Source organism: Sitophilus oryzae, unplaced genomic scaffold, assembly GCF_002938485.1.
Source record: "Sitophilus oryzae breed Bouriz unplaced genomic scaffold, Soryzae_2.0 scaffold_682_pilon_pilon, whole genome shotgun sequence".
Classification (NCBI taxonomy): Eukaryota; Metazoa; Arthropoda; class Insecta; order Coleoptera; family Curculionidae; genus Sitophilus; species Sitophilus oryzae.
In genome coordinates this window covers 3,039,749-3,057,887 of record NW_022147287.1, presented here as the reverse complement: position 1 = coordinate 3,057,887, position 18,139 = coordinate 3,039,749, and the positions used below count along the sequence as shown (strand labels likewise).

At 33.4% G+C, this 18,139-nt stretch overlaps 3 protein-coding genes across 4 annotated transcripts in view; 1 reads left to right on the top strand and 2 right to left on the bottom strand.

Annotated features, from left to right (window-relative positions):
• Positions 1-3,286, bottom strand: part of LOC115888043 (nephrin-like) — a 162,266-nt gene extending 158,980 nt beyond the window's left edge. Inside the window, exons 1-2 of the mRNA XM_030907611.1 lie at positions 3,268-3,286; positions 2,819-2,951 (exon numbers count right to left, since the gene is read on the bottom strand). Of these exons, the coding sequence (XP_030763471.1) occupies positions 2,819-2,951; positions 3,268-3,286 (152 nt within the window). The remainder of the gene's footprint in view (positions 1-2,818; positions 2,952-3,267) is intronic.
• An 11,551-nt stretch (positions 3,287-14,837) lies between these two features.
• Positions 14,838-15,844, top strand: LOC115888060. Its single transcript, XM_030907630.1, has 3 exons — positions 14,838-15,081; positions 15,164-15,296; positions 15,348-15,844. Exons 1-3 carry the CDS (start codon positions 14,890-14,892, stop codon positions 15,818-15,820), a joined length of 798 nt encoding a protein of 265 aa, XP_030763490.1. The 5' UTR covers positions 14,838-14,889; the 3' UTR covers positions 15,821-15,844.
• Positions 15,845-15,925: 81 nt separating this feature from the next.
• LOC115888059 (putative nuclease HARBI1) lies at positions 15,926-17,390 on the bottom strand. Of its 2 annotated transcripts, XM_030907629.1 has the most exons (5): positions 17,146-17,390; positions 16,881-17,077; positions 16,636-16,768; positions 16,416-16,560; positions 15,926-16,358 (listed from the first exon to the last, which is right to left on the bottom strand). In XM_030907629.1, exons 1-5 carry the CDS (start codon positions 17,368-17,370, stop codon positions 15,958-15,960), a joined length of 1,101 nt encoding a protein of 366 aa, XP_030763489.1. In that variant the 5' UTR covers positions 17,371-17,390; the 3' UTR covers positions 15,926-15,957. The 2 variants fall into 2 exon arrangements, with proteins under 2 accessions (XP_030763489.1, XP_030763487.1); XM_030907627.1 differs by having other exon boundaries at positions 16,416-16,768.
• Between the last annotated feature and the right edge of the window lie 749 nt (positions 17,391-18,139).

The window sequence follows — 18,139 nt, the reverse complement described above, 5'->3', positions numbered from 1 at the left end:
CAGGAAGGGTTCATAGTTTCATAGATGTCGATTTTCGAAAGAAATCAGTACCTGTATATTATTTCCTATATTTTTCATTTTATTGATTTTATGGAAAGCACTGTTCATTAAAATGTTGTATCCTATGTTATAGGGCTTGTTTCTTTATACAATTTTCTGTCTCACAATGTACCGTTTGTGTCCAGGAAGGGATCATAGTTTCATACTTGTCGATTTTCGAAAGAAATCAGTACATGTATATTATTTTGTATATTTTTCATTTTATTGATTTTATGGAAAGCACTGTTCATTAAAATGTTGTATCCTATGTTATAGGGCTTGTTTCTATCTACAATTTCCTGTTTCACAATGTACCGTTTGTGTCAAGGAAGGGATGATAGTTTCATACTTGTCGATTTTCGAAAGAAATCAGTACATGTATATTATTTCGTATATTTTTATTTTATTGATTTTATGGAAAGCACTGTTCATTAAAATGTTGTATCCTATGTTATATGGCTTGTTTCTCTCTACAATTTCCTGTCTCATAATGTACCGTTTGTGTCGGGGAAGGGATCATAGTTTCATAGTTGTCGATTTTCGAAAGAAATCAGTACATATATATTATTTCGTATATTTTTCATTTTATTGATTTTATGGAAAGCACTGTTCAGCGTCCGCGTCCAGCGTTCAGGGTCCAGCGTCAAAGTGTCTTGTTTTTCAAATTAATATTTTTTTTAGAAAATATGGGGTAATTGTTTTGAGTAATTGATATTGTGAGAGATGTGAGTTTTGAGCAATACATTACACTGTTTGTAAATAAACATCGAAATTGATAACTATGATGAAAGTGCAACAGCGTTGTTTAGCACAAAAAGCGAATCTCGCGCCGACCGACGATAGACACTAATTAAATTATTGTGTTAACCGGGCAAAATATGTCAGAACACACTAAATTATGCTCGCTGATATACATTTATATGTATATATACGCGTGTACCGCACCGTACGTACACATATATACATAAATTCTGTTATGCTAATGTTATTTGCTATTGACGGGTCTAATGAGGACGCGGGCTTTTTCGAGAGCACGCTGGCATTTTGCGGTTTCCCAGTCTGTTCTGCGGAGTAAAATAAATATTTATTATGTTTTGAGAGCGGAGCGAGAGCTCTCAGTACGCGAGCAAACGTATTATTGTAAAATGGTAGAATACCTACCTGTTTAAAATCAGAACGCTTGTTTTGGTTTTATTTATTTATATTTTTATAGTTTCGTATTGTAGTCAGTCCACTTGACATTTCCATAGTTACAGGGTGTTTGAAAATGGTCTGTATTGTCACTAGTAATACCACTAGAGGTGAACAAATTTCCGGATTTAATTTGACCTCGTGTGGTATTCGGTAAGAAAATTCCATACCAAATTGTGTTTGAAAATCAAATAACTAAAATGAATTTTTCGATTTTTGGTCGACTTGATTATTTAGTTACTATGGCAACTAAGTGACACTAAAACCTAAAAACTATTTCAGCTTTGAAGCTGTCAAGCGGCACGACTTAAAAAAATGTTTCGCTTCGATCAAGCAAGCAAAGAAAATAGTCGCCAGGAGATTGTTGTAATCAAGAATATTGTGCAGCTTGAAAAACCAACAAAATTCTTTGTTTTAAAAATGAATCGGTTTGAAAGTCATACTACATGCAAAATATTTACGCATATTTTGCATGTTAAAAAATTTATCCGTTGCCATGGTGATTTGTCAAAAAACACGTTATGATTAGTTAAAAATTACAGGTGTGGAATTTTCAGAATAAGGCCCAGCGCCCACGATGCGACTGTTTTGAGACAAAAGTTGCAAATCAATGGAGCTTGCAACAGTTTTGTAGCCTCGGTAGTAGAGGTATGTAGTTCGTGAACAAACTAGTTCCAATGAATTATTCCGACACCGGAATGAAAGGAACTAGTTCCTGGTTTCTCAAAGAACTAGTTCCTCGGGACCTATTTCGGGACCTAGCCCGATGCAAGGCAGGAGTGGAGAGTGCCAGCCGTATGTTATCGGATCCGGATCTAAAGGAACTAATTAAAAGACTAGTTCACGGGAATCTATTCAGTCGGCAAATCCGAGATATAATACAAGGCGACGACGATGGATTCGGCCTTGTCTATTGCCACAGCCGGCGTAATTACTACAGAAAATTGTCGTGGATACTGTTTTTGAGTTTTAGTTTGTTCTTTAAATATTGTATGGGAATGTTTCACTTTAGGTCCCTAAAATTAACGAACTAGATATTCTGAATTTTTTGACATATCCAAAAAACTTGAAGTGAGAAAAAATGCAATTTTTCGTAAAATTTTCGTAATATTTGCTCCAACTGATTTGTGATATAGTTTTTTAAACTTTTTTATTTTTTTTAATCTGCAATAAAATTTACCTATATGTTTTTAACATACACAATTACACGTCTAGTTATATTTCGTACATTATAAAAATTATACAGACCATACTGTGAATAGTTTGACTGACAAGAAACCCATTAACAAGCAACGGGGATAATATTAGTCGGGAACTATTGTGAACTAAAGACCTAGTTCAAGGAACTATTCCTCTGGAGAAATTAGAACTAAAGAACTATTTCCTCCCAAGGAACTAGAATTCCTACCTCTAGCATTCATTAGTAATGAATGCTGAATGTATAGTAATGAATCATTACTATACAATTCCCTAATCGCTAGTATTCGATTTTCTAAAATATTATAAAAATATAATATATAATTTTGCTGGATGTATACCTAGCACAATTTTAAAATCGATAATTTTATTATGTTTATTCAGGGCTTACCTGTATATGGGATACCCAGAACCATGTTGAAACCAGAACACCATATAAACCTTGTCATGGCCTGGTGGAGTTACGTCACATGGTAGGCTAACACTTCTTCCTTCCACAGCTTGTATTTCCTGAGCTGCCACCACTGAAATTAGAAATTAAGTGAAATTAATTAATTACAATTTTATAATTAAAAAACGTGCTTTTTTCATAGCAACTGTTAAAATTGCCTCATATCTACCAAAAATAGTAGATAAAATAGTACTTCAACCGCAAGGGTAGATTAAATGATACTTTATAGGGAGGATAGGTTAAAAACTTTATTTCTTCTCGCACGTTTTTTAATAGCTTCCATTTTTGAAAATTTTTGTATTCCTTTTCATAAGTTTTTCGGGATTTAAATGGAAGTAGTTTGGATATGGCGTTTGTCGCCTCAGCCTGTATATTTGTTGGTGATTTACTTATTTCGTTTTGAGCCATTTCTGGCTCCAATTCAATCAGCAATCGACACGAAACAGAATTAAAAAATATTGACTCAAAACTGACAACAAGAGGCAGCTTTATTTATTTGTCAAATTACATAGAAACCAGCGCCAACCCAGCACAATATTTTTTCTACTCGTAATAAATTCCTCGAAATAATAATTTCTGATTATTTTTTAAAACGGAACTCGCTATAGAAAAAAAATATTGTTTTATACACGACGATAAAATTGCATTATCGTCTCCCGAAATTAATCTTTTCCCGGTCGACGATAAAATACCATTTTATCGTCTTGTATAAAAAATAACTATTATACTTCAATATCTTTATTCATAACATATGTCTAAAGACAAAAGCTTCTATTGCAAATTTTATGTAAACTATCCTCAAATAAGATTACAAAAAGCTCCTTCTTTCCCAAAGTTACAACCCGTTAATATCCTTTAAACTTTAATAAGCGGTCCTTAATCCATATTGCGGTTTGCATTATAAATTGATATTACGGTATATATCCGTCTCTTTCTAATCTAACGGATGAGACAAAGAAGAATATAGGGAAGACCGCCTTGGATTGGAAAGTCCGGCAGTAAGTCTGCATTAGAGCAAAGCTTCAGAGCGATAAAAAGCTTTATTATCTTTTTATTGGTCTAGAGTTCATATTATATGAAATGAGTTCTTTTATAAAACACAATATAAGTTTTACAGATATATTTGCTAAGTATACACAAAAAACATGAAAAAAAAACGCGGCAGGTCTGCAGTTTCTATCAAGATGTCAATTAGTAACGTCCAGTGGCGTGACAACAGATTCACGGGCCTGTGTGCCAAAATTTTACCGGGCCCCCTATTACACCTACATATTTCAATACTTATATACTAATCTGAATAATATGCACTCATATTTTAGGTTAGAAATAACATTATCAAATTAATTTTTATATAGTACTATTTATTACTGCAACACAGAATATGTAACCCAAAACATATAAAATATCAAATAATTAGAAAAAAAAATAATAAAAACAAAACAACAAAACACTAAATTAAAATAAACAATGTAAATAGGAACATGAACATGTTAAAATTCTTTTTTCCTTGTTTTAGCATGGGCGAAAGTTGACACAATATTACCAATGTCTATTGTACGGGCCAACCAAACCAAACCAAACTTCATTTTCTATTGAAATAATTGCCAAAGCTGATTACCGTTTTTCGCCCATAGTATTTCTCAAATTATTTTTGACAAGCTTTAATTTGGAAAAAGATGAAACTAGAAGACGATGAAAGGTTTTTAATTAAAATAAATTCAGTGAGTTCAAAAATTCAATTGATTTCATATAAATTATTTCGGAAACATTGTCTGAAGGAGAGTAATTGAGAAGAAATTGTCTAGGCAATATCATCGGGGTATTTAAGGTATGGAACCTGACCCATTTCATATACAGGGTGTTTCAAAACAAATGCGAAAAACTTCAGGGGGTGATTCCTTGTTAAAAATAAAGGGTAGTTTGCTTTATAAATGTTGGGTCAAAAGTCAACCATTAGGGAGATATCGCGGAACAAAGATGGCGGAAAAATAATGTTTTTATTTTTTATCTTGAAAACGAAAAGCGATAGACTAATGAAATTTTATAGAAGCATTACTGTTATAAAAACACACTTTCTGGTAATTTTTTTACTTTTTTAAAATGAGTGGAAGGGGTTGAAATAAACTACCCCTATCATTCTTGTTAACGAAATTTAAAGAAAAATCTTATCAAACACATGCAAGATACATTAATTTGGATAGTTCAGTTGATTTAGAAACTTTTTTATCTCTTGTGTTTTTTTGATAAAAGTCACCAATTTGAAATTAAAAAATAAAATGTAAAGCATTACATGTCAGGACAAAAAACATTTTTAGATAAAGAATCTAGTTGGCTGCTGTAATTTTCTTAGGAAAAAATCTAGTCGACCGCTGTCACTTTTTAGGATGTTTCTAATATTTAATTTGACATACTCTACTGCAATACGTTATTATCTTACGATCAATTAATTATTCCGAAGCCTTTTTTCTTTATCTAAAAATGTTTTCTGCCCTGACATGTAATGCTTTACATTTTATTTTTTAATTTCAAATCGGTGAGTTTTATCAAAAAAACACAAGAAATAAAAAATTTTCTAAATAAACTGAACTATCCAATTACTTTTTTGCATGTGTTTGATACGATTTTTCCTTAAATTTCGTTAACAAGAATGATAGGGGTAGTTTATTTCAACCCCTTCCACTCATTTTAAAAAAGTGAAAAAATTACCAGAAAGTGTGTTTCAGAGTAGTTTTCATAACAGTAATGCTTCCATAAAATTTTATTAGCCTATCTCTTTTCGTTTTCAAGATAAAAAATAAAAACATTGTTTTTCCGCCATCTATGTACTGCGATATCTCCCTAATGATTGACTTTTGACCCAACGTTTATAAAGCAAACTACCCTTTATTTTTAACAAGGAATCACCTCCTGAAGTTTTTCGCATTTGTTCTGAAACACCCTGTATATCCCCATCAGAAACAGAAGGATTCTGCTTGATTCGCGATAGCATGTGACAGATATGGAAATGCGGCCCAGAACCCCCGAGGGCCTGGGCCCGTGTGCTTCGCACACACGGCACATCGATTATTACGCCACTGGTCGCAAGCTCGTGAATACTCGGCCCTTTCAACAATCAATCCTGTGAGAAAGAGATAGGCGAGATCGGCGCGGTTAGAGTTGAAGAGACGAAGATAAAAGATGTTGGGATTTAATTGTGTACAGGCAGTGGCATATATTCGGCGACAAACACAATCAACTGCTAGTGCCAGTAGTGTGTGTAAAAATAGTTATTATTATTTGCCATTTATTTTACGAATTTTAGTTTATATGTGTATAGTTTTTTTTATGTTGTAGTGTTATCGTTACTTCTTATAATTATAATATAATAAATAATAATTATAGTTATATAATAGAATAGTAAATATTACTAGTTGCTAACGCAATTTTAGGACATGATTTATGAAACTTTTTGGAGTGAAACTTCTTTACGCGCGCTGGGAGTAAAAATTCAAGGCTGTGACACACGAGCTAGCGAGACGGTCCTGACACACGAGCTAGTTGTAACGAAACGTGTTAACGGCCTAGAAATATGGTAAAAAAACTTTTTTACGCAGAAGAAAAAACACTTTTTACGCATAAAGAGCTATATTTTACGCGTAAGAAAATATTCCTTTAATTTATTACTTTTTCAACATTTCAAACTACACTTTTTCAAACATTTCCTTCAAATTTTTGAATTTAATAAAATATCCCTAAACAGTAGATGTTCTCTATAAAAATATTTTTAGATAATACCCTAAAATGAGAAAAAAAACATACTATTTAATTTATTTTTAGTGTATTATTAAATATTACGTCCACCTATGAGGAGGTCTCATCTTAGAAATCGCTAAAGATGCTACAAAAAACAAACTGATTTGTTTTCATTTGCGTTTTTTGCGAGATACGCCGAAAGCTACACGCTTTTGGTCGGGCCACTCCTCTATATATCTCTTATTTTGTTTCAGTCGCTAAAGACGCTTCACGCAAAAAACGCTTTTTGTGTGGCCGTGGGCTAAGGTCGCTATGTAATCGCGTCATTGATGACGCTCCCGGTCTTTTTCGCAGTTGCGACCATTCATAGCCGCTTTTTTGCTACTCTGAGGCAAAAGAGGAGCCCAGTGGCTCGATCGTTGGGATCTTGCGGACGTCCTAAGTCCAATATGTAAAGCCCTAATAATAATACGGTTTAGCACCAAGACAGAGAACGGGCCACCGAACGTGTAATCTCTTGAGCGGGATTATGTCTTTATTTTCGCTGGTAAAAGTGCGATGAATTATTAAGGGCATTATTCCCTTATGCTTTTGCCTTTCGCAACGCTAAAATGCATTTGTGAAAGTTAGATATGTAAATATTGTTTTGAAGAAATCTTAACAAAAGTTAACAGCTTTTCTTTAGTATATACAGGGTGTCCCAGAAATAAGTGCAAATATTTTAAGCGGTGTTAGATCTCGATAAAAGAAACATATTTTCTCTTTATCGTTTTTCAAATAAGTCCAAAATAACGAAGTTATTTTACTTTGAAAATTAAAAAAAAATGATTTTTTGCTAAAATTTTGAGAACCACTGGATATTTTCTGGATTTTCTTTCTTGTAAATTTAATCTAATACCTATGTTGTCATATATTATCAAGAAATAATGTTTTTTTATGACTTAAGTCACATAAAATGATTTAAATGAAAAAAGACTTAAGCTTTCTGCGAGCTTCCAGCACTGCCTCTAGCTTTAAACTTTCTCCTACATATTTTATCATAAAAAAACAGATTAGATAATTTTCAAAGTTACCTTAGGCCACATAAAAAATTAAAAAGACAAGTTTGCCCATAAAAAAGCCGATTTTATAAAACCAACACCGCCTTCCGGGAAACTTTTTTATTTTTATCGGCTGAGTTTTCCGCGTGGCGGCTAAACAACAAAGTAAATTTTTATTTTCCGCCGAAGCCTTTCTCGCGTCAACCGTTTCATAAATTACTTTTTATCGAAAAGAAAAACAAGGAAAAGCAAGTGTGAAAATAGAACAAAACAGGGAATAAAAAACTGATTTTTTTTACTTATATTAGATTTACAAAACTTAATGTTAAAATAAAAAAGAAAGTCCAAACCACTGTTAAAAAAATCATTTTATATATAAAGTCAAACGTACAGCTGTTTTTGACAATGGTCTGATGATGGTTGGAATTGCCGAAACCGGTCACTAATAAAGACATTTTTTGACATTTGGCTTGTTTCTCTCTACAATTTCCTGTCTCATAATATACCGTTTGTGTCGGGGAAGGGATCATAGTTTCATAGTTGTCGATTTTCGAAAGAAATCAGTACATACAGGGTCCGGAAATAGTGCGTCGGGCATCTGTAGCTCCTAGAATAAAAAACTTGAGAATTTTGTTTAGGAGCAAACCTAAAGCATGTACCAGGATGTTTTTCAGGAAAATATTTTAACTTCTATAGGGTGGCTCAAAAAAGTATGAGTGGACCTGGATGATTTTTTTTAAATGGAACACCCTGTATATTATTGCATTTTTGGCTTCCTTTCAGATCACTTTGCATAATCCTAAGATATGAATAAATATATTTCGACAGTTTCAGAGATACTAAAAAATAAATCAAAAATATATATGTTTCAGCCCTTCTTAAAAAAATTATTAAAAATACAAGACCTCAGAACAGGTCTGAAGACCTGTTCTGAAATCAAGACTATTTTAGGTATTTACTTTAGATGGTCTGTACTTACTTTGTTATAAATATGAAAATCGTAAATCATACAGGATGTTTAAAATTCTACGCCAAACTTTCTAAAATATAAAATAATTTTTCTTCGTTTTTTTAAATGGAACACCCTGTATATCATTTTTTCAATAGACGGAGAATTAAAAAATGAACATTTTTTGTATTTAGAGTATTTCAAAAATTTTCACGATTTCGCAGATATTTGCAGTTTTATATTTCATATGGCATTTTCCACAGTAAATTTTTATCAAAGCCACCCAATAATTTTTCTCTCGTATTTTACCATTGACAGCGCCATATGAAATAATACTGCGTGTATCTGCGAAATCGTTAAAAATTTTGAAATACTCTAAATACAAAAAAATTTCGTTTTTTAACTCTTGGTCTAATAAAAAAATAATATACAGGGTGTTCCATTTAAAAAAAAAAAAGAAAAAATATTTTATATTTTAGAAAGTTTGGAATAGAATATTGAACATCCTGTATGATTTACGACTACCATTATTTATAGCAAAGTAAGAACAGACCATCTAAAGTAAATACCTAATATACTTTTGATTTCAGAACAGTTCCTGTATTTTTAATAATTTTTTTAAGAAGGGCTGAAAAATATATATTTTTGATTTATTTTTTAATATCTCTGAAACTATCGAAATATATTTATTCATATCTTAGGGTTATGTAAAGTGATCTGAAAGGAATCCAAAAATGCAATAATATACAGGGTGTTCCATTTAAAAAAAATCATCCAGGTCCACTGACACTTTTTTGAGCGACCCTATAGAAATTTTCATATTTTCCTGAAATACATCCTGGTACATACTTTAGGTTTGCACTTAAACAAAATTCTCAAGTTTTTTATTCTAGGAGCTACAGATGCCCGATGCACTATTGCCGGACCCTGTATATATTATTTCGTATATTTTTCATTATATTGATTTTATGGAAAGCACTGTTCATTAAAATGTTGTATCCTATGTTATAAGGCTTGTTTCTCTCTACAATTTCCTGTCTCACGAGGTACCGTTTGTGTCGGGGAAGGAATCATAGTTTCATAGTTGTCGATTTTCGAAAGAAATCAGTACATATATATTATTTCGTATATTTTTCATTAAATTGACTTTATGGAAAGCACTGTTCATTAAAATGTTGTATCCTATGTTATAGGGGTTGTTTCTCTCTACAGTTTCCTGTCTCACAATGTACCGTTTGTGTCCGGGAAGGGATCATAGTTTCATAGTTGTCGATTTTCGAAAGAAATCAGTACATGTATATTATTTCGTATATTTTCCATTATATTGATTTTACGGAAAGCACTGTTCGTTAAAATGTTGAAGCCTATGTTATAGGGCTTGTTTTTCTCTACAATTTCCTGTCTCACAATGTACCTTTTGTGTCCGGGAAGGGATCATAGTTTCATAGTTGTCGATTTTCGAAAGAAATCAATACATGTATATTATTTCGTATATTTTTCATTATATCGATTTTATGGAAAGCACTGTTCATTAAAATGTTGAATCCTATGTTATAGGGCTTGTTTTTCTCTACAATTTCCTGTCTCACAATGTACCTTTTGTGTCCGGGAAGGGATCATGGTTTGATAGTTGTCGATTTTCGAAACAAATCAGTACATATATATTATTTCGTATATTTTTCATTTCATTCATTTTATGGAAATCACTGTTTATTGTTGTATCCTATGTTATGGGGCTTGTTTCTCTCTACAACTTCCTGTTTCACAATGTACCGTTTGTGTCTGGGTAGGGTTCATAGTTGCATAGTTGTCGATTTTCGAAAGAAATCAGTACATTTATATTACTTCATATATTTTTCATTTTATTGATTTTATGGAAAACACTGTTCATTGGTTCAGTAGTTTGGATTTTGTTTTTGATTTTAACATTAACTTTTTTACCATGGGCCATCACTTTGTGAAAAAAAATTCCCCATCTGCGAAATTTAAAAAATATATATAATAGATAGATACTGTCTCCAATGCTACAAGTTTCTAAAACAGTTTTGGAAACCCAGAGCGTTTAATGAATTTACGATATTTAATAATACAGTTAATGACACGCGCTCACCCTATGGCTAACGACCGTTGAAATCGACAATTCTTTTTAATCGGCGCGCATTGAACTGCTGCAGTGCATTCCAACGGGCCAAACTAGAGATGGGCATCGATTTAATAAATAGTTCATTTTAACGAGTACTCCAAAGGAATCTTGAGAATCGAGTCCTAGCTTAGAATGAGTTCAAATGAATCGTCGTGAATACGAATCTATAAAGCTGCGTCCAGTAATAACGAGCCATCATGAATGAGCAAAAACAAATGCAGATGGACAAGAACAAGTTTCATGATCACAAATAAGAAGGAATGATAAATTTACCAGTATATTCTTGCGTGTTCCATAACTACTAACAGGTCTACGGCAAAGATTAAATTAAAAAGGTTATTGACAGAGAGCTATATGGAGGGTTCATTCTCCAAGTTGCTAGACGCTGTGAAAGAGGAATATCCACGTTTGCTGACGCCGTGTTTCTTTTCTGAATATACTACAAGATGGTTGATAGAGAAATAGGCGGATTTATTATTCATAGATACGATCGAAGTAATGATGATACCCTCGAAATATTTCGAGGTTAGTTTTTCAAAGGTACTAATTTTCACGTTTTTTCGTAGATATCTTGTAGGGACATAAGACATTCCATGTTTCTTCATAACCTCTTAGATTTCATGATGATAATTACAATTAGGATTTATCCTGACTAAATATAGTCATTTATTTTTACCAACTACAACCGTCTTTTCTTAAAGCTAAAATCATTTCGGACTTCCATTGTCTGTATTTATTTTGCTTACCCAACGTTTTGGTCAGAAGTATCACTGGCCATTATAAAAATGAGCTTATATACTAGAGCCGAGCATTCACCCGTGAATTTGTCGGGTGCCAACCAAACCAAATCAAGCATGAGGTTTTCCACTAAGGACACCTGCACTGGAGCGTCTTATGAGTGGTTGCCATATTGTTGAAATTTCCATACTTGGATCGCTAAAGATTTTATTATTGTTAGACATGAATACAACCTCTTTAAATGTGCGCTTTTTGCAATGAGGTTGTTTGTGGACAACCCGGGCTTCCGACCATTTTATGTTGTGGTACTTGGACCACACATGATCTGCAATGCCCGACTTTATTGTATCACCTTTTTGAGTATGTTTTTTATGTCCGTTAAGTCGTACATGTAGAGAACGTTTTGTCTCTCGACTTCTTAGAGTAGTCCCTGACTTAAAAACAGTTTTAATTTTATATTCCTTAGCTATCCGCCTGATCTTCTCCGATATTCCTTTCACATATGGATTAGTCAAGAAAGAGAGAGAGAGAGAGAGCATCCTCCTCAGGCTGGCGTTCGAATTAGATGGACCTGCAATTGAATATAATATGGGATTTTGCAGAGTAGCCATTCTGAATCAAATCGGTTTTAATATTACTTAGTTCAGAATTCAGAGATTCTTGGTCACTGCATATAGTGATTGCTCTATGACATCACTGGAGATAGCGAGGAACTCATAGGTAAACCATCATTTTGAGCATAAAACTTTTCTTTAACTTCAAAACAAGAATTATGCAGACAGCACTTCAAGAGCTCCATCACCCCCCTAAGTCATCCCTTAATCTAGCCTCGACGATGTCTAACGATTCCTCAAAAGGGACGTTGTCTTCTCTTATGTATGATGTCAGGCGATAAGCCAAACCAAACCAAACCAAACCAAACCAAATCAAACTATTTGAGATTTTGTATAGTTTTTTTTCTGCCCATCACTAGGCCAAACCACCAGCGCTAGCAGGTTGCAGGGGACGGCATCCGACTGTAACCCCCGTTAAATAATGCAATTTTCCGGCTAACGGCGCCAATAATTGATAAATTAGGCGGATCGGTCGGGGATAGGTAAACGTTGCCGTTTTTGATTTGATTACATTTGTTACGAGGGTTAATCGCCTAATTGCGTCAACGTATTTCCTGCGAAACCAAATTTTAGTTGTGTCCCTAATCACGAAGGCATAAACAAGCCTAAAAACATCTCCTGGTCGTTTTTAACTATGTTGTATCGTCACTATATTAAAGGGATAAAACGAAAAGATCGTCCATTCACACATATCTCAGAACCTAAAAATCACAGGGACCAAAAGCGACGGAATGCACTTAATGCTAAAAAATGCAGTAAATTATTATTGTCTTCTTTAAAAGCAGATTTCTTCAATAAAAATAAATATATTGAGATGAATCACAAAACGAAACTATGGATAAACAACAACACTTTGATCATAAAGTGGTTTTTACTTTTTTTATCCAACAGCCACTACTTATACAGACATTACTCACATGAATATCAAATAAATAATAACACACGCGTGAGTTTTTCAAGTTATAACAAACTAGTGTGTTATAACTTCAAAGCCATACCATTTTATAGAAATTATTAAGCTTAATTCATAAATTACTAATTTAATTATTTATTTAAATTAAGTTCCCATACAACGACCAGTGTATTGCTCAGGATGTTGTAGGCCCAAGTACGTAGCAATTTTTGATGGCATTCTTGATCCACGTATTGCGTTATGCATTTACCATTTTTATAAAACACAAAAAATCTTTTATGGAGAGTACCATTTAGTCTCAAACGTAGGTATTTTCTGCACAATTCCACAGGTTTGACAGGAAATCCTTCCGGCATTATAGTAAAACTTCGTGGTTTCTTGGACTTCGTATCGGCTATTATGACATACAAGTAAGAATCATTGTCTTTAATATTCTCCACATTAAAATCGTCAACTCATCACACCAATCTGTCAAAATAAGTGCCGTTTTAATCAACAAAAACTTACCGTCCGGAGCTTCTTCCAAGAACCTGTTGATATCCTTCCTTGGCTTATGATCTTCTCCCTTGATTTTGAGAAAATTTATAAGTTTTGGAAATTCGGAATTATTAATATTTTTATTAATCTGTAGAGTTGACTTGAGCATTGAATACTTAGTCCATAAGAATGATGGAACAAATTTCTTCTGTAGTTCAAAGAAGTAAGCAAGCAAGATAGTTTCGTTTATACCTTTGACATGTCGTACTTTCATCCCCTCTTCAAACGCCTTGAATTCCCTATCATATACGTCACGAGGCTTTCCTGGCAGTATTTGTGCTGTAGCCGCCTCTGCCTGGTTAATAATTTCTTGCGGAAGATCTTTCTGAATTAATTTTGTTTAAAATCTGACTTGCTGGTTGATGATTCACTATTTTACCGTTAAAAAAATACGATTTATCTAAATGACGTCTTAATATTGGACGTATTCGGACGAAGCATGGACATATTCGGACTCGGGCTGACTAATTGGAATTTAAATTCCCCGTTGAGGATTCAGGTGGTAGCTCTGCTGTGAAAAATGTCAAGTTGCCGCATTTATTTATTTATTTCCTGACATTGGCAATCGTTTTGACACTTTAGTTTCGTATTACGAGTTTTTCGTTTAAATAACTAGTGCTATGATACTTTAAGCTTAAAAATGTTTACTAGCAGACCTTGCAGTCGAACATTGTTCTTTTTAGTCCTCTTTTAGTACGAAGTGTACAAGATAGCTTAATAGCCGTAAAAAACTCATCGCAAATTTATTAGAATATTTTGAACGGCAAAGCGGTAGTAATGGCCTTTTATAATAATAATAATAATAAAAAAAGAAGAAAATGGTGTCAGTCAGATGACTTCATCCTTCTAGAAGAATCAGGAGGAGGAACTGTGAGATCTATGGATAAACATGAAACATACAAATATCTAGGGTTTATGCAGTCACAGGGAATTAATGGCAGTGAAATGAAAAATCAAATAAAGAACACGTTCAAGACCCGATTAAATGCTGTCATGAAGACCCAGGGTCCGTATTCTCGTTTTCATACACGAAAACGTATCGTTTTCAAAACGCTAAGCGAAACAACTCGCTTAGCAAAACGATAAGCACTTGATTATGGTATTCTTATTAAAAATTTTTGCTAAACGCTTCACTTTTAAAATAACCGCTTTGCACTTGTTGACTACGTTGCAATTTTTCAATGATGCCAATGGAACAAAACTAAAAAATTAAATTGGTAATGTTTTCAATACAAAAATCTTTAAAAAAATCAATCAAAATTATTTTTGAAGTTTTCGTGACGTTTTGTTGCCAAAGTCGCTGTTTGGTTCTAATCACATAATAATAATTTAATATTGTTAAAAAATGGCAAAGAAGCAAATGAGCCAAACTCAGAAAAAAACATTGTTAGAGTTTATGGAGGAAAATCCTCAACTGGTTACCCAAAAAATAAGTAACCAATATACAAGTGCTGATATGAATCAAAAATGGGCGGAAATCACGGATAGGTTAAATAGCATTCCTGGATGCAATAAGTCCTGGAAGGAATGGAGAAAGGTATGTATACCAACCCGTTTCCCATTTATGCATTTTAATAAAACATACGCGAAATAAAAAATAAAAAACTTTTTTATTTTAGTGTTGGAGTGATATGAAATGCAGGAGCAAAAAAAAGAAAGCGCAAGAAAAGCGGTCAATGAATATGACTGGCGGTGGACCCCCGGAAGAAGATGGGCCCGATGAAATGGACCAAAAAATATTAAATATTATAGGTATTTTCTCATAAATTTTGTTGACCCATTTAATTAAGTATAAATTTTCAGGTGGCGATGTTTTAATTTCAGGCATAGACGTGCCTGAAATTGGATTACCTTTAGTATCTGCCATCAATGAACCAGCAACAGTTTCACTACCCAAAGGTAGTTATATCGAAGAATCAGAAGATACTGATTGTGGTGAAATTCATGAGGCTGATAAGGAAAAAGCTAATGAAAATCATTCTAATAATAGCCCTAAAACATCAACAAGAGTTAGACCTCCTCTAATCAAGAAAAGGGCTATATCTGCAGTCCCTCTTGAAAAAACTAAAAGAAAAACTAATCATACTGCTTCAATTGAAGCATCCCAAAAGTTTATAAAAATTGCAAGGGACAAATATGAATTAAAAAAGAATTATTATGAAAAAAAAATTCAAATTTTGGAAAAGCAATCTGAAACTTTGGAAAGGATTGCAGTTGGGGTCGAAAATTGTGCTGAATTTTTAAAAAATAAAACATTTATTGAACATTACGAATAAATGTCCAATGTATTATTAGTTAGTTTACTGTTATTGTTTATTGTTATTGTTAATTTGTTTTTGTAATGTTTTAAATTTTGTGTTGTGTTGTGTTATTTTTGAAAGAATAAAAGACATTTGTATCTCAGTATATTTTATTAAACGAAATAATTATTTACTAATAATTGTCGTACTTCCCGTCCTCGTCCAAGGACATTATTGTCGGGGATATGATTAATATTCTCATTTAGGTTTCCACCTTCCACCTCATTGAAACCCATCATTTCTTCATCATTGTATAAGGGAATATTGTTTTCAAGACAAATATTATGAAGAACTGCGCAGGTATTTACAATTTTTGCAGCTGTTTCTGGTGTATAATGAAGAACACGGTGCTTCAAAAGACATCTAAATCTATTTTTTAGAAGCCCAAAGCATCGTTCAACTGTAACCCGAATTGCTCTAAATCGACGATTAAATCTTGCTTCTGGGGTGTCAGGTTCAGGTTCAGGTAAAAATGGTGTTATTAACCAAGGCCGAATCGGGTAGCCAGAATCCCCTAAAAATTATTATTGGAAAAGAAACTTTTCCCTAAAGAGTAAAATATTTTACCAACCAAATAGATAAAAATTTCCCATTTCATTTTGTGGAAGCTCACTTAGAAAACGTTCTATGTTGGAATTCTGCCATATAAAACTATCATGGGTACTACCACAAAAACGTGCATTAACGTTTGTGATGCGTAACTTTTCATCACATATCTTAAAATAACACACATAATATACAACTGGGACGGTAAAGTAAAGTGTAATGATATTATTCCGCTTACTACCTACCATCTGAACATTCAAAGAATGAAATCCTTTTCGATTCATGTAAATATGTTCATTTATAACTGGGGCTACAATTGCGATATGGGTGCAGTCAATGCACCCTATAATGCCTGGTAGTCGATACAGATTAAAAAACCTAAAAAATATAGGAATCGATTTATGTAAGGTACTTTCAACATAAAATTACTCTATAATAGTCAGTGAGTAAAACGTGTTATAATGCTTTTTAATGTAGGTACTATACTTACCTCTGTCTAACATCTCTCAACTCTTCCATTGAATTAGGAAAATGAATGTAAGTATTCAGAATATTATGATGGTTGAATGCGTCAATTACACTATGGAGTGATCTACTTACTGAAGACTGGCTTACTTTCATCATTTGATTTCTGCCTATATCTAATTGGTAGCTTCCACCGGCCAAAAAGCGTAAAGTAAGTAAAATCTGCAAATACCATTACAAAAAGTTGGCAAAAATGTCCATTATAGAAGTTATCTTTAGTCGTTTTTTACCTTGTTTCTATTGGTTAACGCATCTACTTTATGTTGGGCTGGCAAAAAAGGGCCTAGCAAGTTTTCTAAATCCTGGACATTTTCTTTTCTTAGCCGATATAGCTTAACAAAGTTATAATCTGATAATGCAAAAGGATTATCCGGAAAAAACCGCTGCCGCCGTTGTCCTTCGGCATTTTCTATATTTTCTATTAAGTTAATCGCAATTTGTTCAAAATTATCCATTATTATCTTAGATTATTATTGAAACACAGATACTTCAGAAAAAAATGAGACTTCACTTTTTGACGTTCGATTACCAAAACAGATACCTTATGGTAGCCGTTTTCAAAGTGGAGAGCGTTTTTTAAAAACGTGTAGCAAAATCAAACAAGAATACCGTTCGGCATTGCGCTATGCGAATATGACGTCAAAAGTGGCGAGCGACCTAAAACGCACAGCGTTTTGAGAAACGAGAATACGGGTCCAGCTCTGCGCAAGCAATAAAGTCCAAGCTACAAATACATTTGTAATGCCAACGATAACATATAGCTTTGGAATCAATAAATGGACCCCTACAGAACTGGACGAACTAAACAGGTCTGTTAGAACAACGTATACAAAATATCGATCCCATCATCCAAAAGCATGTAAAGAACGTTTCCATCTTCCAAGAGATATAGGGGGGCGAGGCGTCATGGATCTGCGACTACAACATAAAAAACAAATTAAAAACCTACGAACGTACTTCCACACGATAGCATCAACATCAAGCCTCTATGATACCATAAGCAAAACAGATAAAAAATTGACGCCTCCGAATCTTAGTGATAAAGAAATGAATATAGATGCTGGTTACACAATAGCCCTGCAAAAAAGCAAGTGGCAAGGAAAAGAGCTACATGGCCGATACCTCAACACACTTGATCTGGACAGCATTCATAAGCCAGCTTCAGTAGCATGGCTAACACACGGAACGATTTTCCCAGAGACAGAGGGATTTATGTGCGCAATT

Coding starts and splice junctions, on each gene's coding strand:
- LOC115888060 (XM_030907630.1), top strand. CDS start 14,890: ATGGCAAAGAAGCAAATGAGCCAAACTCAGAAAAAAACATTGTTAGAG. Junction 15,082..15,163: donor CCTGGAAGGAATGGAGAAAG/GTATGTATACCA, acceptor TTTTTATTTTAG/TGTTGGAGTGATATGAAATG. Junction 15,297..15,347: donor AAAAATATTAAATATTATAG/GTATTTTCTCAT, acceptor ATAAATTTTCAG/GTGGCGATGTTTTAATTTCA.
- LOC115888059 (XM_030907627.1), bottom strand. CDS start 17,370: ATGGATAATTTTGAACAAATTGCGATTAACTTAATAGAAAATATAGAA. Junction 17,078..17,145: donor CGTTAACCAATAGAAACAAG/GTAAAAAACGAC, acceptor TGGTATTTGCAG/ATTTTACTTACTTTACGCTT. Junction 16,359..16,415: donor GGGAAATTTTTATCTATTTG/GTTGGTAAAATA, acceptor AATAATTTTTAG/GGGATTCTGGCTACCCGATT.